Source organism: Miniopterus natalensis, chromosome 3, assembly GCF_054644295.1.
Source record: "Miniopterus natalensis isolate mMinNat1 chromosome 3, mMinNat1.hap1, whole genome shotgun sequence".
Lineage (NCBI taxonomy): Eukaryota > Metazoa > Chordata > Mammalia > Chiroptera > Miniopteridae > Miniopterus > Miniopterus natalensis.
The window spans coordinates 45,626,068-45,652,223 of record NC_142083.1 but is presented as its reverse complement, the minus strand read 5'-3'; the positions used below and the strand labels follow the sequence as shown (position 1 = coordinate 45,652,223).

General features: G+C 33.2%; 1 protein-coding gene across 3 annotated transcripts in view; it reads left to right on the top strand.

Annotated features, from left to right (window-relative positions):
* The window catches only part of TMEM161B (transmembrane protein 161B), a 64,994-nt gene extending 39,076 nt beyond the window's left edge, over nucleotides 1-25,918 (top strand). For 2 of the 3 annotated variants that reach the window (XM_016210323.2, XM_087815439.1), the window contains 7 exons: nucleotides 11,718-11,869; nucleotides 12,406-12,466; nucleotides 12,968-13,108; nucleotides 15,744-15,857; nucleotides 20,383-20,557; nucleotides 21,620-21,716; nucleotides 23,128-25,918. In XM_016210323.2, the coding sequence (XP_016065809.1) occupies nucleotides 11,718-11,869; nucleotides 12,406-12,466; nucleotides 12,968-13,108; nucleotides 15,744-15,857; nucleotides 20,383-20,557; nucleotides 21,620-21,716; nucleotides 23,128-23,405 (1,018 nt within the window). In that variant the 3' untranslated portion in view covers nucleotides 23,406-25,918. The remainder of the gene's footprint in view (nucleotides 1-11,717; nucleotides 11,870-12,405; nucleotides 12,467-12,967; nucleotides 13,109-15,743; nucleotides 15,858-20,382; nucleotides 20,558-21,619; nucleotides 21,717-23,127) is intronic. The other variant, XM_087815440.1, reaches the window with a different exon arrangement.
* Nucleotides 25,919-26,156: the final 238 nt, after the last annotated feature.

Sequence of the window (26,156 nt, the reverse complement as noted above, 5' to 3'; positions counted from 1 at the left end):
AAGGTACAAAACCCTATTATGTATGTTTTTAAGGCTATGTTTTAAAATTTTAATTTGCCTTGGTTTCCAGACATGCAAATTTTATACAAAGCAAAAAGTCATGTGTTAGATTTAAACTGAAATAAATTCTAAGGTCATGTGTGTTACTCAGTTCTATATGTAGATCTGTAAATTAAAGGTCTGTAATTTAACTGTTGTATTTGTTTGCTGTAGGAAATAGACAACTACAGCAAACTTAAGACCTCTTCTAAATTCCTTAAAAGATTCTAAATTACTATATTTTTTACTTTACAAAAGTAATCTGTTTTAGATTAATAAGAAAAACAAAACACTAAACCCTGAAGTGAACTGCATAAGATATCAGATTTCCTAGTGAGAAAGAAACAGTCAAAGCTATTGAATCTGAGCCAAGGTACTTGTTTTATCTTGAAAATTTGCACATAGCATGTTGTGTCAAAGCTTTGTTTCTTTTATAAACTTTTGGAGATCTTCTGTGACATTAATATTGCCAAATTAATTCACCTGTCAGCTCAGAAACCTAGCATTATCAGGAAGTTATTTGAGAGATAGGGTTATATTTCTGTTTATTAATTTTTAATTAAGTATGACTTTTTGTTTTAGTTTGGAAATCATCATTTTCCTTCTGAATCTGAAAACTTAAGTAACCTATGTTGTTTTGCTTTATTTTAATCCAGGAGATTAGATAATAGTTTTTTGTTTGTTTGCTTCCTTGCTTTCTTTTATTTTAAAATAAAGCCTGTGTATTATGCTTTCAAAGATCTTTGGCTATTATTTCCGTCCACAATCTGGCTAGGTTGAGGCTGGCTGGCTGTAAGCTTCTCGTGGGATGGTTTTACATATGCATAGTAGTTTTTAGCTTATCTCTGAGAGAATTTTAGGTTTTGTTTCTTTTTAACTAGAATACGAATTAAACCTTTATCTCAAAATATGAAAAAATATTTCCGTTAAAAATTATCCTAGTTGGTTGTTTTGTTTTGTGTTTTTAACATTGGAAGATAGGATGAGATTGTTTTTAAAAGGATTTTACTTGCTAGGTCATAAGGATTGATGTACTTATTGTTAGTTTTCAATGTACACACTATAGCAGATTGTTGGTATAGTTTCCAGGTTTCTTTGCAGTGAGAAAGCATACTGTAATGTGTTTGGGGTATTTTAGTTGCCTTTTCTTACGGAAAAATAGATGTGGGAGGTTTAACTATTTGAATAGGAAAAAACAGTTGTTTTTTATTATTGTTAGTGATAGCAAAACAAGATTTTTTTTAGAACAGTGTAGAAAACTCTCAGTTTACATGAAAATTCTTAGCTGAGTTGAAACAATAAGATAATGATAAATTTTGAGAAACTTCTGAAAACCTCTGTTTCTTCCTTAGGAGACTATCTATTTGATTTGTCTATTGGCAACAAAATATTTCTTAGAATATGGTCTTGTTTGATCTCTTTCCTCCTCAATAAAACATTGAATAATTTTAAAATTTTAAGGTATAGAAGATATTTTCTTAATATAAGAATTGGGTCTTTATAGCAATGTGAATCTAAACTAAGTTAAAACATATTAGTGGCTTGATAAGTATTTTTTATTTATTATCCTAGATTTGAGAGAAATTTGCAGTTGTAGACTAAAAGTTAAGACTGTTGATCATTTGAAAGCTCTTATTTCCACTTCAAAGATAAATGCATTTAGAATACTTTGCTACTAAGTAATCTTTCCAACTATCCATGATTTTTCTTTTCTATTGTAGTTTTTGTATTTGCATCTAGAAATTATGACCAAATTCCAATTGCAAAAGTTGATATTAAATTAGAACTTTAAAAATATCAGCCATGTAGTAGAAAAAGTTTTATCTTACCCCTAACATTCTGTTTACTTCAAGGAAAGCAAAATAACTTAGCACTTAAAGTAGGCAGTACATTCAACTAGGACTGGGGTTAATAATGGGGGGAAATTATTAAATAAGAAGAAAATGATTTGCATATGCAATTTTGAATATTTATTAATATCATATTCTTGATCAAAGTCTACAGAATGATTTATGAAAATAGTACTAGAGGGATAAAGGTGGGGCTTGGGGAGTCTACTCACAGTGAGGTTACTTGCTCATTATTTCCACTTAGGCATAAATAAATAAATGCCATGATTTTACCTAATAAGTGTTTTTTGTTACATGTCTGTAAATATAGAGGCCTTACTTTGGTATGTTATCAAATGTTATTCACATTATCAGGTTGTATTTATGTATAAAAGGGAAAAAATAAGTCTATCTAATTTACTTGGCAATTGTGGACAATTTATGAAGAAACATTCAAAGGAAATAGCTCTTAGAGAAATTTTATTTTGAAATCCATTCCTATAGTAATTCAGGTGTAGTTTATTCTTCTATGTGAATAACTTACTGTTAATAAGCATATTTATCGTATTAGAGCATAAGCAGATTTTGTTTCTTTATTTCAAAACAATTTGTTATATAGGTATTAGAGAAATTGGATAAGTAGCTCACTAAGAAACTTCGCTACTATCTTAGCTAGTACAGGAATTCTCTATAAGTGATCTCAAAGCAAAGTTAACCATAGTTGTCAGTGAGTAACTCCAGATGGGATACCACAGTGTATTTATTTCTCCTGTCTCTTAAAAAGAAAGCCAGATTTTATTCTGATATATCTAATGCTAACAAGTCTTTTTTTAGGAGGTTTTTGTTTATTCTACTATCATGTACTACTTTTTGGGCTTACATATAAATGGAATAAAATAGAAGTTTGATGGAAGAAGCATTTGAGTTTTGAGTTGAAAAATTATGACGATTCTACAAAACAGAATCCCAAAATAGACGTTAGTTGGTTTAGCAAATCTTCTTGGCCAGGAATGAACTGTTACACACTAGGGTTATTGCTAGAAAATACTCAGAATTTTTTGTTTGGAGAGAGAATATAACTCCTAGAAGAGCTACCTGTTTACTTCTCTATAAATTATGTTAAATACTTGTTTTGTTCTGGTTGTATATATATGTATTAGGGCTTTGTCAGTGAAGGACTAGATTTTGTTGAAATCTTAAGATTTTTATGAGGATAGTATTTCACAAGAATAGGAAACAGTTCTAACAGGTGGTTAATATTAATCATTAACATTTCACTATATTTTAATTCATAGGATGTGGAAATAATCTCAGTGCATGACATTGAAAAGATTAGTAAGAGCATACATGTGTATTTTATACATTGTGAATTTGTATGTACTTTAGGTCCTGTTAAACTCCAGGATATAATGTACTTTTTTCCTGAGTGGAGGGTACATTGTAGGTCAAAACTTTGTTAAAATACAGATTAAATTTTCTAAAATGTTAACCTTTATCAAATAATATGGATATATAGTTTCTATAGACAAAAAGTACTAAAAGTGTTGTATTAAAAACCAAGAGTCCCCTTCCCTGCCCCCTGGCCACTTCTGATTCTGTTTTAGCTGTTAATTCTGGCTTTGAAACTCTTCATATTTTAAAATATAATGCTTATACTAATGATTCATCAGTTATGGTAGATGAGGATATTTCTTTCTTAAACGTGCCATCCTCTGTGCTTCCTCTTCATTATGTTCTTAATGTAGTTACTTTACAATTTTTGCTGAAATCAATATTCAGTGGTTATTATTCCTATTTAAATATATGTGTGAGCATTATAAGGTAGTATAGCTTCTTTTGCAATTTTTTCATTAATTAATGATTTCATAAAATTATTTTGTGTGTGTGTGTTATTAATTCCACTAGCTTTTCAGATTACTTTTGCACAGAGTCACTTGTAACTTCTGTTAGTTTCACTTTTTAACCCAAATGGATATACTCTTCTTAGAGACCTCAGTTCTCTGACTTTTATCTGGGCTGGTTGCTCTTCAAGCCTATTGTACAACTGTCATCCTGGGACTTATTTTTGTTGTAATTACTGAACTTTCTCCCAAGTTCAGTATCCAGGATTCAGTGTTTTTTCTCTATCTTGATTTGTTCAGATGTTTTGGTGGTGCTTTCTGCCAAAGTGTGCACATGAGATAACTAACTAGTTTTAGACCTCACAGTTTTGAAAGTGCCTAAATTGGTAATTCTAAGTTGTCAGTGTTTTTCTTCATAATTTTGAAGACATTGCTCCATTGTCCTCTACCTCAAAAGTGGCTCTTGAAAAATACAGTGTCATGATATTTAATCTTTTGCATATGACTTTTTAAATTGTTTTTCTTCTCAGGAATCTTTACTTTTATCTGGTTTCTGAAGGTTCATGATCATGTAGTTCTTTGGGAATTTTTTTTTTTCATTCTTCGTGCTGGGCTTTTGGTAGGTTCTTTTAATTTGGAAACTTTGAGTTTGGAAATTATTTTTTATTTCTGATCATTTCTTTCCTTCTGTAATCTTCCCCCCCCCCCCATTTCTCTTTCTCTCTTTTTTTTAATCCTCACCAAAGGATATTTTTTCCATTGCATTTTAGAGAGAGTGGAAGGGAGGGCGAGAGAGAAACAGACAGACATCAATGTGAGAGAGACACATTGATTGGTTGCCTCCCACACACACCCCGACCAGGGCTGGGGATCGAGCCTGCAACCAAGGTACATGCCCCCTTGGCTGGAATTGAACCCAGGACCCTTCAGTCCGCGGGCCAATGCTCTAACAACTGAGCCAAACTGGCTAGGGCTTTCTCTTTTCTTAGTCAGATAGCTTGCCTCCTGGACTGATCCTGTCATTTTAATACCCTTTTTGCGTGATGAAACTTTTCCTCAACTTTATCTTTCAAATCTAGTTTAAAAATTTTGCCTGCCCCGGTTTTTATTTTCCTGAGGGTTTTTGTTTGTTTGTTTTTTGTATCTAACCATTCCTTTCCCATAGCATCTTGTTCAGGTTTCAAAGATGAACTTATCTTTGCTCAGCTTTATGAAATAGAGATGTATCTCATATAGATAATATATGTATAAAAACCCGTGTGTGTGTGTGTGTGTATATATGAGATACATTCTGCTGCCTTTACCATCTCTTTTCTCTGAGTTATTCCCCCCCCCCCTTACCCTTTCTCTTTTGTCTTTTATATAAAATGCTATGCTGTAATACAGGGGTTGGTAAACTATGGCTTGCTGTATGTGAGCTGCATCCTGTTTGTGTATAGCTCTTGAACTGAGAATGATTAAAATGTTAAAGGCTTGTTTAGAAAAATTAAAAAACAGAAGAATATACTACAGAGACTGTTATGGCCCACAAAGCCTAAGATATTTACTACCTGGTCCTTTACAGAAAAGGTTTCTGCTCCCTGCTCTAATGTTTGGGGATTCTTGGCTTTCCTTTCATATTTAAGAGTCAGATGCTAAAAGCAGTTTGGAAATTCTATGTCAGTAGGGCTTGGTTAGCTTCACTGAAGAATGACTTGGTGATACTGAAGCTGGTTTTGTTTTAGGTAGCCCATAATGTCATTACCTGTTGGTCTTTCTTTGCGTCTTTAGTTTCTGTAGAGGAGAGTAAACTCCTGCCTGGAGTGTAGAAGCTTGTTGCACGTTTCAAAGGTGAGTATACCTTTGAGTATGTAGACTTTCACTTAATTTTTCTGTGCTGAGTACGGTTGCCTTAATCTAAACTCTACTGTACTTTAGATTCAGTTCCTTCAGAGGCTAATATTAGTCTTCTGCTGGAGTCAGAGTGGAGTTTGTTACCTGGCTGCACAGGAAAGTAATAGTAGTAGAAAGTTGGAAGTCCAATTTCTACTTTTGTAGAGGTCAACTCATACCTCTGTATTCAACTTATACCACATTGCTGTGTTTTGTAGAAGCTTGTACCTCTTGGATTACATTTTCAAGGGAAAGGATAAAGATTTAAACACAATTAAGAATTGTACCAAAGTAAAATTAACTTAGCTTTTTTGTCCTTGTGTACATTCCCATATTACTTTTTGATATTAGAAGTTGGTGTTTTAGTTGCATTTTACAAATGGAAAAACTGGAAACAGAAAGATTAATTAACCCCTCACATGGAGGATCACATAGTAAGAGTAGAATCAAGGTTCAGCCAGGCAGTCTAGATCTAGAGAATGCTTTATTTACAACTATGTCACACTGCAGGATGATGTACTTGACAAGTAAATTATAGTAGTAAGTGCTATGAGTTTAGTGCTATGGGTTTTGGCTTGAGAGAGAAAGGCAAGCTTCATGAAGGATGTAGGGCTTCAGTTGAGTCTTACTTAGGTAGATGGAAGGGAAGAAAGTTCTGATGATAGGTTATGACCCAAGACTATATAGCTATTACATTTAGGAGATGATAAATACACCACTCGGGTTTAAGTGGAGGTTTGGGGACTATTGACTGAAAGCTTGAACATATGGGCATAGCCCAATGATAGTATTAATAGAATATTGTATGTGTATTTTACATTGTGGGTTATGGGAAGGTTCTTTTTTAACAGGGGACTCAATAAATACTTGATTTTAAGGTTCATTCAGTATTCAATATTAATTGAGGATGCAGGGATTATAAGGTTTTAGGTGTTTGTGGTGTAGGATTATATTTGATTTAAGTATTAATGATATGGGGAAGATTATGCTTCACAGATAAGATTACATCTAATTTTGTGGAGGTTTTTTCCTGTTAGTGTTGACATATTGTGTAATTTATTTCTATGGTAACAAAGTTTGGTAGTAGATGTCATCTTTGAGAAATTTCATTTTGGTCTTTTGATATCAGTTTTGGCTAAAGATATTATTTCTCTTTTTAGTGTAAATAAATGAGTTAGAAATTGCCCCATTATAGATTCCAGTATCCATTTTCAGTTCCAGCCAGGGCTCAGGGCCCTCAAGCAATGAGATATATCATAGCTGGATCTCAAAAGCCGTTCAGTTGTAGTTCTGGAGTTTTTATATTTTGTTTTTTAGTTTCTTTTTCCTTAGTCTCCCAATTTGTAAGCTCTTCCTTATAATGCCAAGAAAGAGATGGACCTGTTGTGTTTGATACTAGTAAAAGGAACCATCAGCTTTATTTTTTATTTTTTTTAAGTTTTGGAGAAGAAATAAGTAAAGAACATGTTAGTATATCCTAAAGGGAAAAGTTTGAGCATCTGTATTACAGACTCTTATGATCCCTCTTCTGAAACAGTATTTTGTGTTTCATAAATTCCATCTTGAATGTTGAAAATTAGATGAAGTTTTTTTAAAACTTAACTTGTTTTTAACTTGTTTTCTTAGAAAACTTGGTGCTCAGAGATAGATTCTGTACAAAAACTACTATTTGCATGGGGAAAAGTTTTAGTAGTCCTATATATTTAAAAATCATGTTTTTTCCTTTGTTACTTGCTTTCATATTTTTCACACTTAACCTGCTTCAACTTTCATGGAAATGGTTAATATCACTTATTAATCATAAATAAAATGAGGTTATACTTTTAAAATTGCTTAGTTTTTTAAATAATTGTGTAATAGACGCAGATATATGTTTTCTCCTATGAGAAGTTAGAAAGTTTAAGCAGAGAAGTCTTAACTTTGTAGTTTTTCTTTATTAATTGCACTGCTGAAAACCAAATCATAATGTAAATTTAAAATACAATGTATTTATTATCTTGGTTAATTAGAATACTATTCCAAAAGCTTAGATTATGCAAGATAGTTTAGATCAATGTTTTGTAACCTTTTTTTCTGCCTACACACACAGCTGGTTCCTGTCATTATGATCCATGTATTTTCACTAGGTTAATGGGATGAGTTTGCACTGATGTGGGGGCAGGTCCTTTCTTTATCTCCCGTAGCTGGAGACTCTTGAATACTGTCAGAGTCCTGTCTTGGATGTATAGTCTTCATAATTTTTTTCCCCTGGGAAGTGTTTTTACGTTAAGCAACTATAATCTGCCAGTGTTTGTCTTTGATGTGAGAGCAAAAATGCAGAAACTCTGAAATGAATTATATACTTTTTAAAAAATATATATATATATCTTATTGATTTCAGAGAGAGGAAGGGAGAGGGAGAGAGAGAGATAGAAACATCAATGATGATAGAGTCATTGATCAAGCCTGCAACTGAGCATGTGCCCTGACCGGGAATCGAACCCCGATCGCCTGGATCCTAGGTTGATGCTCAACTGCTGAGCCATGCCTCGCCGGGCTGAAATGAATTATACTCTTATAGAAAAGGAGAAAAAATAGTGATAGAATGTATGCAATGATTAAGTTGTGGGAAAGTTTTTAAAAATTCTTATTACATCTTAAAATGACATGGGAAGTAAATGTACTTTGTTAAACCCATTAATTGTTCTAATTGAAATTGATATTCTATTAATTCGACAATCCTACTTAAGCTTACTATTACAAAATTATGCCAACTTCTGCAGTGGTGCAGTATACTCTTATTGCTTATAAATGATTTAGTAGCTATTAGCCAAAATAGGAAGAAGATTCACAAGTATGTTTAGGGAAAACTTATACTATGTGGATTAGCTTTTTAATTTCAGTAGTTTCGAATTTCTGTGTTGTTCTATAACCAGAGCACTACAGAGTTAAACTGAGCAAGATAACCTGTGTTAAGGTGCTAAATATTTGGTGGGGGTAATAATTATAAACCACTGACATTTGCTTGTTTACTTGTTTATTTCTTACATTGAAGAAGTAATTTGTTCAAATACTGGATATATATGTGTATATATATGTGTTTGTATGTATATAACCTGAGTTATGGTAAATATAAGAAAACATTTAGAATGAAAGTAACAGACGTGGTAAATGTCTTCAGAAGTTGAATGCTGAAGCTCCATATATGTGTTTTTGGTTATATGTGTTCCAAAGCGTTTATTCATTATAGCAAATTTAAAAACTTGCAGAGGTCTTTTTAGTCAAAAAGTTCAAAGAGGTTATATCTAGCTTTTCATTATCTGGTTTTGTCTTGTCTTAGGGGCAAATGAGGCACTTCATAAAATATAACATTATAAGTAATATCATTATAATAGTCCTTAAAGTTGAAACCACTTCCTAGTACAGTGATTTTTAGATAGTACCTCCAACTTACATGTAGATTATATTCTAAAATGCTTGGAAATAAAATAATTTTTTTTTTTTTTTAGAAAATAATACTACCTTGCGGCAGGGGTGGGGCAGTGGCAAGATTAGCTCATGAAAGTTCATTTGATCTAAGATAAATACTTTCTCAAATTTGTTTCCATAATTACTTATTAGCAGTTGAGAAAAAGCAGAGAGATTTGTGGGTAGGGAGTTTAGCTAAAGTAGAATTAACTGAGGTGAGAACAGTGAAGGGCAGGTGGTAAAGGGATGATACTGAAAAATGAAGTGCTTGACTAAAGGAAGTTAATAAAAATACAGTGGTACCTGGGTTTTCTAATGCAATCCGTTCTGGAAGACTGTTCGAGTTCTGAAACGTTCAAAAACTGATCAACAGCCGACAGCTAGGCCTCAGGATCTTGCCCTCAGCTTAAACCTTGTGGCATGTTCCACTTCTGAGGTGTGTTCAAAACCGAAGCATTTCCTCCCGGGTTTACAACGTTCGTTACCTGAAATGTTTGTCAACGGAGATGTTTGGAAACCGAGGTACCACTGTATTCAATAGGTGAGTAAAGATGAGCTATTCCTGTACAGTACTTTGTATCTTTTGTTGTTGTTGACGTTTTAAAGGGGGAACTATCCACCAAAACCTTAGCCTTTATAAAACCCAGAAATCCTTTAAATTTAAAACTATGAGTGGAAAATTATTTTTGTCATTGCCAATGATACAAACAGATCTTAGACTAAAACCTTTTCTGTATTGTTTTCTCCTTTAAGTATATTATCCCAGGGAAATAGTGTTGTTTCTGATATTGTTCTTCAAAAGATCTAATTACCATTAAAGCATATGATTAGTAGTAATTCAGCTTATCTAAACTGTGTAAAACATTTCTATGGCAAAATTTATTCACTGATTGATTGGTTGAGTACCTACTATGTGCCACGCACTCTTCTTGGTGTTCTAACTACAACAGTGGATAAGAGACAAGAATCTTTGATATCATGGAGTATACATTGTAGTAGTGATTTATTTCCATTTTTAAGTTCCATTTGAAAGATGCCAAAATGTCATCTACCTTTAATACCCTCAAGTTGCCTAACTTAGGATAAGTGCCGTACCTAGAAGCAGCTGGGACTCTAGATTTATATCCAGTATACTAGGTAGTATCTAATAATAGAGAATGGGAATAACTATATTAACTTTTTAAATACAGCAGCAATGGACAGCTTCCCTTTTTTAGCTTTCTAAAGAATAGTTTGTTGATTTTTAGAGAGAGAGGAAGGGAGAGAAACGTAGATATGAAAGTGCAACATGGATCTCCTGCCTCCTACATGACACCTACTGGGGATCAAGCCTGTAACCTGGGCACGTGGCCCTGACAGGGAACCGAACCATCAACCCTTTGGTGCACAGAACAGTGCCCAGCCAACTGAGTCACACCAGCCAGGGCAGGACAGCTTCCTTTAAAGACTAAGGATGAAAGTCTTTATCCTTGCCCATCCATTTGTGAATAAGGATTCTTCTGATTGTGAGAATGTTTGAACTATTTACTCCTGTCATGGAAGCTCTCTTTGTAAAAGATTTCATGTGTGACTGCTAAACTACCATGTTACTTGCATGCTGCATACAGTTTGGTAGAGGCAGTATAATCTGAACAGACTGCATCCAGATGGCTTAGAAATCCCAACTGCCTCTGATCTAGCTGTGTGATCTTGGGCAAGCTACTTAACCTGTCTGTGCCAGAGATTTTTTAAATCTATAAAGTAGCGATAATAGCTGGCTATAATGTGAGGGTGAAATGAGTTAATTGGTAATGCCTAGCAGTTAGCAAATACTGCATGGCAGTGGTTATTATTTTCAGGCTTGACATATAGTTTAGGTAAAAGATGCCTTTCTATACTCTTTTGCAAAGCAACTTTATTTTGTTTGGTGGGTTTATGCCTTCAAGGAGAACTATTTGGTATAATGGAAATCTGGGTTCTGGTTTGGATCACCCATTGATCTGATCTTGATTTGATAAGTTAGTTATGGGGAATTCAGATAAAATGTTATCTTTAATATTTTCATATGAAATTAAAATATTTTGATATTTTTAATATATCTGCTTGTTGAACCTTTGGCTGTCTTTGAGTAGTCAACTGGAACTTTTGTTTAATCATACTGTGAAATGGTGAACCAGATACTTTGTTTTTGTACCACAGCTTACCAGTGGGTATTAGGAATTTCCAGATTTTGAGTTACTGAATGATTTACAGATGATTCCTGTGATTTGTGTTTGTGTGTTCAGTCTGAATATAAACTACTTAATCAAAGTCCCAATAAAAGATAGTTCCCTAATATAACCTCTAGTTTGGCTTGTCTGTCACTGAGAACCTATGCCATAAAATTACTATAATATCCCTAGTAAAATTTCAGTCAGAAAAACTAGAAATACATTCTTTTCCTAATTACAACTTAATTTGTATATGTACACTTAAATGTTATGGACTTCACTTAGATTTGCTTTGTTTTTATGTCCTAATCTTAGAAGATTGTTCAGATTTTCATTAGTTTTTTCACTTCTTTCCAAAGAGCACCTCATAGTTAATCATGTTGCAGAATCAAAATAGATGTTTTAGTCAAATTTTATTGGAATTCCAGTCCTGTAAAGATGGTTGTGTTTAACTCCCACAAAGTTATTTGTAGTTTTTTCCTGAACTTTTTCTTCTGCAGCAAAGTTCTATTTTCATTAACTACACACTATTTTAAAGTAAAAGATGGTGGTGAAAGATCGGTCTGTGTTACCTTTGGATTTTTTTTCTTCGTGAAAGCAATGGCAGTCTTGATTGTAACAGAAAACTATCTGGAATTTGGACTCGAAACAGGTAATTCATACAACTTTAAAAATCAATTTTGCTTTATCTGGTGTTAATATTTTTTACTTCAATATTCAAGTAAGTTTTATATCAGATAGTTTTTAAAATTAGGTTAGAGGTGCATATTCTGTAATGTTCTAAATAAATAACTAACCTTTATTATTCTTAAGTAATATCTTCCTTCCTTTTTTGTTTTAGCTAAGTTTTTTTATTTTTTTTACCAGCAGAAATGCTGCTCTTTCTCCACTTTTTTCTTATAATTCAGTGAGTTTCTGTAATGCTAAAGTTTACTCCCGTAGATAAAGATGCAGATCTTAATGCAAATTTTATGCACACTCATGGAATGTACAAATATCAAAAGGATGTTTTCAAAGACTGTTCCTGCTAATAACCAAATTTTGTTGCATTATGGCATGCTAATTAGCACATGAAAGAGCTAAACTAGTCACTTCAAAGTTTAAGATGCTCTGTTTTCTAGCATTTTCTTTCCAAAGAATGATTCTGTATTTTACCTCAGTGGTAAGAATAATTTTTTTTCCCTACAGGATTTACAAATTTTTCAAACAGTGCGATGCAGTTTCTTGAAAAGCAAGGTTTAGAATCTCAGTAAGTTTTTTTTTTTTTTAATTAAGCATCATTTAAATTTAAATTTTTCCATTCTTATTAAAATAGATTTACTATGAGTGGTTCTTTGTTTTTAATTAGCAAAAAAAGAGTTCTTTTTTAAGTAGGACTGTCACTTTAGAAATATTGTTACTTGTAATTTTTACATTTGTATAAAATTAGTATCTTTCATAGAATTTTTACTTGAATTTGATTTAATTCTTCTGCCAGCAGAGATTACACTAAGTTTATATCTGAGTCACATATCAAATTCTATGTTGAATATGTAGGTTGTATTTTTCAAATGTGGCTAAAGAGGTGCCTGATTCAGTGTATAGTTCACTAAAATCTATTATAGATAATTGAATAAGCACAGTCCTTCTATAGAAGTTTACTCTTTGTGTATTATTGTTATTATGGTTTTTTTAAATGATTGATTAGAAGAAAAATTTCTAGAAACTTAACTTAAAAAATTTATCAGATTTTTAAAATTTTTATTTTTAGGGGTCCTGTTTCAAAACTTACTTTCAAATTTTTCCTGGCTATTTTCTGTTCACTCATTGGGGCTTTTTTGACATTTCCTGGATTACGGCTGGCTCAAATGCATCTGGATGCCCTGAATTTGGCAACAGAAAAAATTACACAGTAAGCGGAAAATGTACATAAGCACATGCAGATAAATATATGTTTTCCATCTTAATGAAGGTATATTATTGTAATGAAATCATAAATTATTGTATTGAAAATTAATGAATAACCATTTGATGTCACACTATACTCTGTTTCTACTATAAGCAAGTTCTTTTTATTCACTTCCAAATTTTAAGTCCTGTATTTAAAATATGTAACATCATTGCTAAATTGTTTTACTTGTTACAATGGAAATGTCATTTTTCATATTAATTCTTTTAAACCTAGATCAATTTATGATATTGTAATCTCTACAACTGAACTAAGGATCTATGGAATATTTTATTTAAATTTTATATAAATAATTTAAATAATTTAATATTTTTTATTTAAAATATTTTTAAACATTTTGAAAGTAAAATCTGTATATATAAGAGGTGTTTGTACAACTCGTTAAAACGATGTGTTGTTTTATTTTGGGATTGTTAGTACTTTACAATGTCTAATATCATAGACTAGTTTTAACTATCAAATTTTATTTTAGTTCTCAAATGGAGGAATCAGATTTGAAAATCTATATATAGTTCAAAGCCCATTTACTGGTCATCATAGATTTTTGTGGCCATCATAGATTTTTGTCGTTGATGTAGACACCTTGGCAGAATGACAGGCTTACTCTCTAGCTCATATCCACATCTAAATTCCCACCTCATCTTTTTGTTTTGCAGTAGAAGCCCAAGTTGAGAATAGTCTTTTTCAATATATGTATTTATAGTCATTAAGTTTCCAAGTGATTATTTCTTAACATTTCTGCTCTAAAACCCCGTACTTAATGCTACTGATTCTCTAGTGTTTTTACATGCATATCTCTTACCTGTCTCCTTTTTCTTTATTTTAATTTTGACAGTCTTTTGGTTTTTCACCTCTATTTTTTAACATATGCATGTGTGTGTTTACTTACTTTCACCTCCCAGCGCACACTCCTTCATCCCTCTTTTTCCTCCTTTTTACTTGGTGTGCTCTTGGCTACATCCTGCCTTTCTCCCACATCCATCTCTCTAATGGCTTCTTTTAAAACAAAACCTGGTTCTCCCTCCTTCTCTACACGCACACTTCAGTCCACTAACCCCAGTGTTACGATTTAAATAAGCTGAAAGGGTGGGTGGAGGGGAGTCCTTCACCAGCAACTGAACCGCTGTGGGCTGCTCCTTAATACTAGAGTGTTCCCTAGCAACACTGCATACCTAATACTGCTGCTTTCTTCCCCCACACCCGAAGGTTTACCCCGCCTGTGGGATGAAAGAATCACTTTATAAAAACATTTAAAACATTTGTGGTGGTTTGGGGTGGTGGTGGAGGTACATTTTATTTTCCTTTTCAGTAAAACGTGGCCTCTTTTTAAGATTTTTCACTAGCAATTTGGAGTTTTTATTTTCAGATTATTGTACCCCCCCCCCCCCCAATTGTGTTGTAGCACTCTGCCTGATGCAAGGGTGTGGGCAAGCTAGTTCTGTTGTGAGAGTTACATGACTGGTACAAAGAGCAGCATTCGCCTCACCCCCATGGCCAGGCACAAGTACTTGTTTTCATGCCAGAGCTTAGGACCAGAGTTTCACTTTTCCCTGTCAGGTGTCTATGGTTCCCAGCCCCAGGTCTGTTTCCACATATAGATTACTATCATTTGCACTGTAGTGATATTTTGTGTGTGTGTGTGTGTGTGTGTGTGTTTATATGTATTAAAAACCCTCTAGTTTAGCCCTTCAGTGTGGTAGATGATGAAAGTAGTACATGATAATAAAATAATCTGAAGGATTTGTCTTTTTTCTAAAATATGAAAAATCCCTACTAGCTATCTATCTCTGTAGGGTACAAATTTGGGACAGCAGTTAACAATGAAGTCATAGCTCATACCTGAATGAAGCCTTTTGCTGCATTAAGGTATATTGCTTTGTTGGGAGTAATGTAAATTTCTTCGGTTAGTAAAAAATAGGGAAATGTATTTCATGTATGTTTGTAATACTCCAAGAAGAAATAAAAGTGTGTGAGTTCTTACTTTTAACAACATAATTAAAACAATATACATGATCATTATATATGGAAAGTTTCCTTAGTTATAAGTTATTACAATAGGTTCCATCTCCTGTTTGCCTTCTAGTTTTAGGGACCTTGCTCATCACTATCTCTTGCTTGTAAATGATGAGGCGTTTTGTTTTAGCTACACCGAAAAGTATCAAAAGATGACTTCTGTATACTGAAAATTCTTTGTATTCATTGATTGTTTAAAGTTGAAGAATCATTTCAGTACCTCAGAAAGATAGGAGGGGATTTTTAACAATAGACCAAAAATGAACAGATTTAGATTTTAGTGCTAGATCTGCTTTTGACCTGTAATATTTCCATGAGCAAGTCACTTAACTTCCCTGAATCTAAATGTTCTTATCTGAAAATTAAGACAATGAAGTAGTTTTGCAAGGGCTTAAATCAGTATTAATTGATAGTGATAAATATAAAATAATGGTGATAGTAGTACCTTAAATATATAAAATACTGAAAATAAGTTTTTACCTTCATTTTCTAAGTCCCAAGTTTCTGTAGTTTACTAGTGTGTTTTGTTTCTGGATTTTTATGTTTATTTCGTATATACTTTCAGAACATTACTTCATATCAACTTCTTGGCACCTTTATTTATGGTTCTGCTCTGGGTAAAACCAATCACCAAAGACTACATTATGAACCCACCATTGGGTAAAGAAAGCGTCCCTTTGTAAGTATGGGTATTTGAGGGCTAGTTTTTGTTTCATTATATAATAAATAATAATATATACTGTATTTAAGTCTTTTAAGGAAAATATTAGGACACTGTTTTTGAAATAATAGAAATGTTAAAAAAATGTGTTATGAAATTGAAGCTACAAGTCATTATTTAATTTGTGCTATTTATTAATGAATGTGAATGATCATTACCCTGCATTAACATTATTTTATGCACTTAAAAGTTTTTCTGCTTTTTCATTTATTGTCCATTTGTTATCTGACATTTTTCAGTTGTCATTATGCCTATTTTAAAGATACTTTGTGTAGTTCTTTTATTTTTTAATTGTGAAAGTTATGGAGGAAAAAATAAGTATAAATCAAAATTCATATATGAAGCCCCCATGGTAGTTATTAACATTTCCCATATTTGCTTCACTTTTTTTTTGCTTTGTTTTTTGATGTAGTTTTTCAAGTAAGATATAGCCTTAACATTTTTACTATGTACCTCTAAAAAAATGACATTTTCCTACATAACAATATTGTCATCACACCTATCAAAATTTAAAAATAGTGCCTTAACTTTATTATCTAATATTAGGTCATATTTCCCCAGTTAGACAACTATATTTTAACAGAAGAAGATGGTAAGGAAACACACAATTTATTAAAGGGCATTAATAAATGTACTTGATATGTTAACTCATTAGCCTTGTGAAATGATGTTAAAGTAATAGAAAGATTTATACAGAGCTAGTTTAAACCCCAGTTCTGCTCTTCACTAAAACTGTCACTTGGGGGAGATTATTTAACTTCACTGAGCCTCTGTTTCCCCTTCTGGAAAACGAAGATAATAGTATCTACCTCACAAAGTTATCATTGGAGTTAAATGAAAGTACACAAATAATGCAACCAGTTGTAAGTCAGTGTTTTGCCTCATCAAAATTAAAATAGAAAACCTTGAGTAGTCATTGACTCCACAGTATCCATTTTATATTATATATTTCTTTTTGATCCCAGTACAAAATTTGTCTTGGGGTATATAATCAGTGGTGAACATAACTTTTTTCTTTTTAAATTTTAGAGAGAGAGGAAGGGAAAGAGAGAGAGAGAAATATCTATGTGAGAGAGAAGCATTGATCATTGCCTCCCATATGTGCCCCAACCTGGGACTGAACCTGCAGCCTAGGTATGTGCCCTGACCAGGAATTCAACCCGAAACCTTTTGGTGTATGGACAACACTCCAACCAACTGAGCAACCTAGCCAGGGCCGTAACATTTTTTAAAAGAATTAATCTTATTGAACTAGGGCAGTATCCATATAAGTCATAATGTTTCCCCCCCACACACTATTAAAATGGTAATTTTAACTTGGCACATTCATTAAAGTATTTAAAAGTGGCATATTCTCTCTCTCCTTCCCTCCCTTCTTGCCTCCCTCCCTCCCTCTCTCTCTGTCTCCCCCCCCCCCATGCCAGGAACTTCCCCCTTCTTTTAACTTCAGGCTTGAGTTACGAATGCCTTTCTCTTTCCTAAGCTCCAAGAGCTTTTCTTTTGTCTCTGAACTTGTTTCCTGAGCCTTCACAGCCCAGCTGGCTCACTTCTTCCACGACTCCCTTCTTCTGCCTCTGTGACTTTCTAAATAAACTTTTGCTTGTATTTGGAGGGGCAGGGAGAGTACAGCCTGAGAATCCCAGGGTTCTAGACAAAGTCTCAGAGAAACTTTAACTCAAGTTTTTGATGCTGAAAGCATCCCCAGTCTTTCTTTGAAGTTTGGTCATAGAAGTTGGATTTTATACTCCTTTTATTATGTTCTCTGATTTTTTAAATTTTCATTTGCCTTAGTTTAATTAGGAAAACAGAAAACCAGCATTTATGATGTATCCATCATATACCAGTTATTATGCTAGGTATCGATACTTTACATATTTTATCGTTTATTCTTTCAGTAATTCTGTGTGTGATTGCTGTTTTCATCTCATTTTATAGATGAAGTAATGGACTCAAAAGTTAAATCATTTGGCTAAGGTTTTCAGTTAGATTTGGTATATATAAAGTACTTGGTGGTTATACCAACATTCATTTCCCACTTTCAGCCTAACTAAACTTTGTTAAGGTTAGTAGCACAGAAGGAAAGAAAATCGTTAGTAGCACTTGCTTAAATGAAATGGAGATATAGAATTTTTCCCTTGTGTGTATATATAGGAAAATTTTGTTGTTCTTGAAGACCTAGGATCCTCTTTGACCTGGGATCATTGTTTCCTTTGTTCCATCCCCATTTCTAACCCATTTGGGTAAGCAGTTCAAACAAAATCACAGCCTTGGCTCTGCTCTATCCTATTCTCTATTTGTTAGACCATTACATTAAATGATTAGACAAAGGTGATTTTAAATTTTTGCTTAAAATCCAAAGTCCATGTGGTAGATTGAGAAGGAATGGCTGCCCATCAATCAAAGAAAATGGGATGAAGAAGAAAGCAAGTGACAGGTTTTTCGCCTATTACATGGACTAAATGGTTTATGGAAAGGTCTTTATTTGTAGTCAGAAGCAAAAGTGGTTATAATGCAGTTTCAACCCGGAAATGTATTTAAACCCATTTGTGTGTTCTGACTTAGCATCAAAAAAGTAAAATGTGGGCAAACAGTTGGTTTACTCTCGTAACCTTGTAAGAAGAAAACCAAAAGATTATATACAGTGAAACCTAGAATGACTTTAGGATTTTGGAGAAATGTCTTCTGCCTCTTCTTTACTTACATATTTTGTCCCAGCTCAGGCTCCTTCCTGAGATACCCCATTAGATAAACTTATCAAATCTTTTTGAAGTTAATTAAATAATCTGAATTAGAAGTACTATTTAATGACTATTATCCTAAATCCTGAACTCATAAACTGAGCAAATATTTTTTGATTCACTGCTTTATTCTATTCCCTTCGTTTTCATTACCTGTCACCCTCAAAGTCTGTGTAATAGCTGTCTTCAGCATGCTGCCAGTCAAGCCTCCTTGATGTACAGCTCTAGGGAGCACAGTGTTGCCTGTAGCCCCCTGGAAAGGTTCAAGGCTGTGGATGCCCTTCTGTCTTGCATTCTGTCAGCCTCAGATGCCTGACCATCTCCTTACTCTCGTTCATTAGAATGGAAACGAAGGGATAAAAAATGATTCCTTTATCTTTCTTAACCAACAGTGCTTTCCTATTGGCATTTTTATATCCCTGTGCATGTATGATCTTCTGAAAAGGAAACCAAAAGAGAGCATACATAGTAAAGCCTTTGTTCCACCCCGTTTCTGACGTCCATTTCACAGATAGTTCAAACAAGACTGTACAATTCCACAACTTCTGTATTGTAGTTTTAGTTCCTTTTCTAGGTGCTTGAGATGGACAGAAGGAAGGCGTGATAATAGAACTTGTTTTGGGGAGAAGTGTGTAAGGTGTTTTACCTTTTTCCATGTGTGTGGGTTTTTTAAAAATAGTCATCCACTTTATTCTCATGGTCTTAAAAATTTGAGGAAGACCCTTGTACATTCCTGATCGTACATGGCAGATCACTTCACACATTTCAATAGTCAGGTATTAAGTACCCTATTTGTGCTAGAGATTAGAATAGATGCCCAACATGGTCTAGTCATTACTTTCAAATTACAATATGATCCTCTTATCAAAGCAGAACCATGGTTTTATGAACATTAAACTGCAAAAGGACATCGCCTCTTATTTCTAAAGTCCTTTAAGGAATCCTCACCAGTAGTCTAGTTTCCGAAAGAAAAAAATATCCTAAAGGTTACATCTCACCTGGAGTCTTAACCTTAGCCTTGAGGAATTGCTTAGAAACTGAGCCATCTTCAGCGCATAGCAGGATAAACGACTTTTTGGACAGGAATCCGAAGCATCTGATGTCTTCATAATGTGTCAGAACCTTGATTTTTTCTATGATCCCAAACAGTAACTCAGCAGAGTGAAAGATCTTATTCAAATATATATATATATGTATATTTCAGAGAAAATTCTGGCCATAATACAGGGTGGGCAAAAGTAGATTTACAGTTGTGAGTACACAAAACACAGAGTTAATTCTTGTTTTATCTGTTAATTATTGTATTATTTTCTATACGAACAACTCCCCCCCTCCCCCACCCTGTAGAAGACTCCTTGCCACGATAGTGCCACAGGCCGTCTCCAGTGGTTCTCTTCTTTTTACTAGTTTCTAGTTTCAGAGCACTCAACTTCATTTCATAGCCAATTTTTTTCCATTGAGGAAGGCACATAGAGAAAAGGATCCCAAGTGCTGCTCTACTTTTCCCCTCTAGATATCTGTTGCTGCTTTACTTTCATGACACATTTGTCTATCTGGTCCAGTTATGCAACTGAAAGTATTACAGGTAAGTGTGTGACAGAGTGGGATACTTTCGCTTTGTGTCTCCAACAGTAGCTAAGTATGGGTTTCTAGGTATAGGCCATAGGGTCAACATTAACACATATAACTGGCCTGCGAGCATAATATGATCTTTGAGAGCATCATGTCACCTTTTTGGTCTGTAGAATGACAGAAGCTACGTTCGATACTCTGCGACTGTGGTTAATAATCCTGCTGTGCGCTTTGCGGCTGGCCGTGATGCGTAATCACCTGCAAGCTTACTTAAACTTAGCCCAGAAATGTGTGGATCAGATGAAGAAAGAAGCAGGGCGAATACGTACGGTGGAGCTACAGAAAATGGTGCGTTTTATACTCCAGTTAAAATGAAAAAGAACAAATACCGTGTTGAAAGAGAAAAAAGGATTTAGTTTTCTTTAATAGATTGTAATTTTACTTTATAATATTTTTATTGTAAATAAATGGGATGATTTTATACAGACATCAAGAGACCTTGATCTGATTTTGGTGCCAAGTGGAGAAAGGGTCTTAATTCCTCTTCCTCCTGCCTTAAGTGCTTTAAGTACCATACAGTTGTGTGGTATAAGCTGTGCTATGTCTGCTGTTGCTAAAATGAGACCCCTTATTGATTTGAAAGACGTTACAATATATTGTCAAACCTTTATGAATTAAAGGGTAGGAAATATTGATTTTAGCGACTACACTTATTCTATTTAACATTATTCCAAGAATTGAACATGAAATGTAAATACTTAACTTATGGGGATTCCAGAGAAAGAAAGTGCTAGGAATCCCTCCACTATTATAGTGGACTGGACTTCTAATCGGGTTGTGTGTGTTTTTCTTTTTTTAAGAGATTTGGTGTTAGATCCCCTGTTTTTTACTTCATTTATAGATCAGGAGTGTTTATCAAGATTCAAAATTTTTCTGTTTTCCTTTTATATATTTTCATGCTCTATAATTTGACCTCAGTCAGATATGCTCATATAGGATGGGGTGGGGAATTGATGCTTTTATTTTTGAAGGGTTTATGCTCCTGTTACTGTCATTTAGTTTGATATTTTTTAGGTATCTGTCTTTAGAGATTTTATCATTTTGTTTTGTATTTGAAATGTAAGTGAATATATACCATTTAAATTTTAATGGTTATTTTCTCCAATTTATATTAACCACTTAAACCTTTTTAAGGAAGTTATTTTAATGTTTTCACGTTTTAAAAAACTGAGCCTTTTGAAGTCAGTTTGGGGGCATTTATTATGAAGTACAAACTTATTACCATTTAGTTTCTTTTCCATGAAAGGATTTCTTATCTCTTAAACAATTCAGTTTGACAATTACTTGGGAGTTTAATTCACTCATAACATGTCAGCCACCTTAGACACTGAAGAATGTTGTTGGTTGCAGGTGGCTCGAGTCTTTTATTACCTTTGTGTCATCGCACTTCAGTATGTGGCACCTCTGGTGATGCTGCTTCACACAACTCTGCTTTTGAAGACACTAGGTAGGTGACCCCTGGCAAGTGGGAAGCATGTTTTACTTTCTACGTGTAGTTAATAATGCCTCTTGTTACCTACAAAGAAATATAAATGTGCCTCTTAAAAGTGTTTCTCTCTTTAAAAGTTTGGAGAGGAAACATAGGAAACTTTTAGCTTTAGAAGTTGACTTCTCATTTTGATTTTGAAAACTCAGGCCCATATGGTTTTATTATGCTTTACTTATAAAAATTGCTTACTAAAGGTTAATTTCCAAATTTACAGAATAACTTGAGTGAGCACTGTTGATCTTAATTATTTTGTGTTATAAAAGGACTGTTTAAGGTTTTGTTAATACCTAATATTTAAATTATTACCAGGTACTTCTAAACTTATATGAATTACAGAACCCTTTTGTGAGTTCTACTTTATAGATAATTTATGTTGAAAGAGTAAAGATTTCTCTGGAAGAACAAGGTTAGCTCTCCCGTGAGTCTGTTTACTGAGGTGTCAAGTCCACATGTGGTGTTATTCAAGAACTGTCTACTGTTGTATTGATCATTTTCCTTGGTGCCAGTGTGGGGGCTTAAGAAGCTACAGGAACTAAAAGTATTATTTGGGCGGGCTTAGTAGATACCGTAGAGCTAATGATAGATGGAAATGTCCTTTAGGAATCTATGGAACATAAAGGAGAAGCTCAGTTGTAAATTATGTGATTCATATCCTATCCAGCATTGCAAAGTATATGATGATAAAAGTTCTGGAAGCTATTAATACTCTTTCACATTGAAATCATAGATAGTTTCTGAGAAAGAAATTTATTCTAATATTCTAGGGGAAGAAAAGATTTCTGAGAAGTTACTGAGTCTATCCCTGTCACTTTAGTAGAGGTAGTTGATTCATATATAAGGAAAAAAATTGTTTTTATTATTTTAGAAGATTTTAGCACAGTTATTAAAAGTAAATTACACTTGTAGCTTTTATATGTACTTCTGATGAGGCCAGATTATAGTCTGGTCAAGTTAAATGAAAATTTTTTTAAAAAATATATCTTTATTGATTTCAGAGAGAGGAAAGGAGAGAGAGATAGAAACATCAATGATGACAGAGTTGTCATTGATCAGCTGCCTCCTGCACACCCTCGGCTGGGGATCAAGCCCGCAACCTGGGCATGTGCCCTGACCCGGGATCAAACCTCGATCTCCTGGATCCTAGGTCGATGCTCAACCACTTAGCACGCCCAGCTGGGCAAGTTAAATGAATTTTTTACTAGATATGTTGAAAGATTATTATTTTACTTTATTTTTAACATAAAATGATTTGCTGTGCCACTAAAATTTTTGTTCTTAATTTTAAATATGTTAAAAAATTTATTATTTTTAATGAGAAGCTTTGGAATTAGTTATTCTTCAAGTTGTATTTGTGTCTTGAATTTTCTAGGTAATCATTCCTGGGGCATTTATCCAGAATCTATCTCTACCTTGCCAGTGGATAATAGTCTACCATCCAATTCTGTTTACTCTGAATTACCAAATGCTGATGGGAAGATGAAGGTAACTGTTACACAAATAACAGTGGCACTGAGCAGCTTAAAGAACATTTTCACTCCGCTGCTCTTTCGAGGACTTCTGTCTTTTCTAACCTGGTGGATTGCTGCTTGTCTCTTTTCTACAAGCCTTTTTGGGCTTTTCTATCACCAGTATCTCACTGTGGCATGAGTCTCAGTTAACAAAAAAGAATATCCAAGTCACACTTTGGATTCAAATATTTGTGCCCTTGAAGGGCTGGCAAAAACCAGAAGAAAGCAAATACAAAGGAAAAGAGAAACATATCAGAGTATCTTGTTTGAGTGGCTTCCTCTGTATTCTCAGGTGAATTAATGGTATAATATGTAAAATTACAGAGTAGATTGTTAAGTACTATACTGTGGCATTGGAAATTTTAACTCCTTGTATAAACTGATGTGAGAGGGTTATCTACAAGGGATTACCTTGGTTTACAGAAACCTCTGAAACAGTCTTTGAAACTTTTCATATGACTCCAGTTACTGATTGCTCTTAATGGTATTAAGGTACTGTTAACATTCATGTGGCTGCCTATAGGAAACTCTTCAAACTGAGCCATGTATTAGAGGAGGTAAAGGAGCTAAAGTTGCTTCTGTTGGTAATACATTAGTCACTCTTCAAACACCAATAACAAAAAAAAAGTCCAACAGAAAGGAAGAAATAGCTACTGTATATTACAGTAAAGAAAGCTGCATAGTAATACTAAATTTAATGGAGATGTACATGCTTACTATCTACAAGTACTGCTGCTTGAGAGTAGCAAGAGCATTGTTTCAAAATGTATTCTATCCAACTTGAGGGATCTTTTAAAATGACTGGCTGTATGAACATTTGCAATCTTGCTGTTAGTTTTGGGCGTTCCATATTTTATTTTGTTTTATGATCCTAAATAGTTCTTTTTAGTAATCTAAAACTATTTATCACTATTGATCAGACTTTTAAAAAAATTACTTTGTAATCCTGCTGACTACCTGTATGTATTGTATATATTATATATTAAATATATAATATATTGAGATTATAAAAGATGAAAATATTGGATATATTTTAAGTTGCTGAATGTATGTTAAAACATTGAATGAGATGTATTTGTATCTAGACATTTTCTTTTTGGAATGAGATTAAAATACATTTTGAAAATTTATTAGAGCAAGCAATTTATTTGTGTTGCCTGTGTGAGAATAGTTAATATTTTATAAATACTTAGGTGATTTCTCCCAAATGAAAATTTTTTTCGGTCATTTTCAAAAAATCAGAATCTTTCCCACTCTATAAGCAAATCTGTAGTTACTATTTAAATCTGTGTTAAATAGGACTTGCTTACATTTGTAGTGTCCAGACTTAGAAGTGTTAAATTTTTATTTTACAGTTCAGAAATTGAGATCATTTGATTGAAAAATTTAAACAAAATGAAAAGAAATTTCTTTTTAATGCTTTTTATATCTAAAACCCAAAATGAAGGGTTATAAAGGGAATGAATAAGGGAAAAGCAGATTTGTGTGTGTGTTTTTTAACAAATAGTAGAATTTATAAATAGCTATTCTTTTGTATAACTGTCTTTAGGAGCTATATATATTTTTCAGTGCTATTGTTACTATTGAAAGCAATTTTGAAACTTCTTTTGGAATTACTTTCAAGGCTTGTCATTCACTTTCAGTTGAATAATCTCAATACAGCAAATTTCTGCATTTTGGTGTAGATTAAATATTTTGGAAATAGCCAATTTTTAAAAGACTGAATAATAAGTGCTTAAGTTGGCTTAAACTCTTTGGTTGAAGTGAATTGTTCATATAGCCTAATGATACTTCATGTATATTTACAAAGAAGCATTCCATATATATCTTGAGATATATTAGCATCACTAAAATCAGTTTCTTATAATATCTTATAATAAGATTACAACAAAGTATAACATTTATTTTGTATGTGAAAGTTCTCACATGTTGAACTTGAAAAGAATCTCACTTGGTATAACCATTTTTATTAAAGAGCTACATTTTAAAAATTATTAAAGTTATTATTTTGAGTTTCAAAGATTGCACAATGCATTTGTGTGGGGGGAAAGGCACAGAATTCATTATTGTGTGGAATAGCATGTATTTCTAAAATACTATTGATTCACTCTTTTTAAATTTGAATTCTCCCTAAGTATACTAATTTCACACCAGTTGAACATTAAGTAATGGGTTTGGTTTCGTTTTTTTTTTTAAACCTTTCAAAACAAATTGAAGAGAATGATGGTTATAACTACTAACTGGTTTATTTATGCATTTTGTCTTTGTACCAGGAATTATGTTCTTCAAGTGTAAAAGGGTTTGTACTTTATGTAAATCCAATAATATTTTTTAATTGAGATAAAATTGACATATAATATTGTATTAGTTTAGGTGTACAACATAATGATTTGATATATGTATGTATTGCAAAATGATTCCAAATGATATTTTAATAGCCTAAATTAGAATTTAGTAGAATTATTTTTTTATATCAGACTCTAGTCAACGTAATATGCTTCAACAGAGAGTTACTTTTATTATATATTTTTTCCAAATTAACTTGGAATCCTTATAATCTTACTTTGTATGATTTGTGGAATTTTATTTGATAATTTGTTCATTTCTCCTCCCCCTCCCTGCCCTTTGCACTATTAAAATCACAGAGCTCTATTCTCCTTCCTACCCCATTGGTTTGTCTGAAATGAAAAGCATATAATTTTATCCTAATACCTGTATACATATTGATTATCTTTGGTATTTTCCCCAGAATTCCAATTGCTGTGTATGAATGACCAGTGCATCCAAGTAGAATGGGCTCATTGTCTTATTGTTTCTCATATAAATATCACTGTTGAAATACTGACATTTCTTCTTGAGTTATGATTCAGAAAAGATATTCATCTATTAA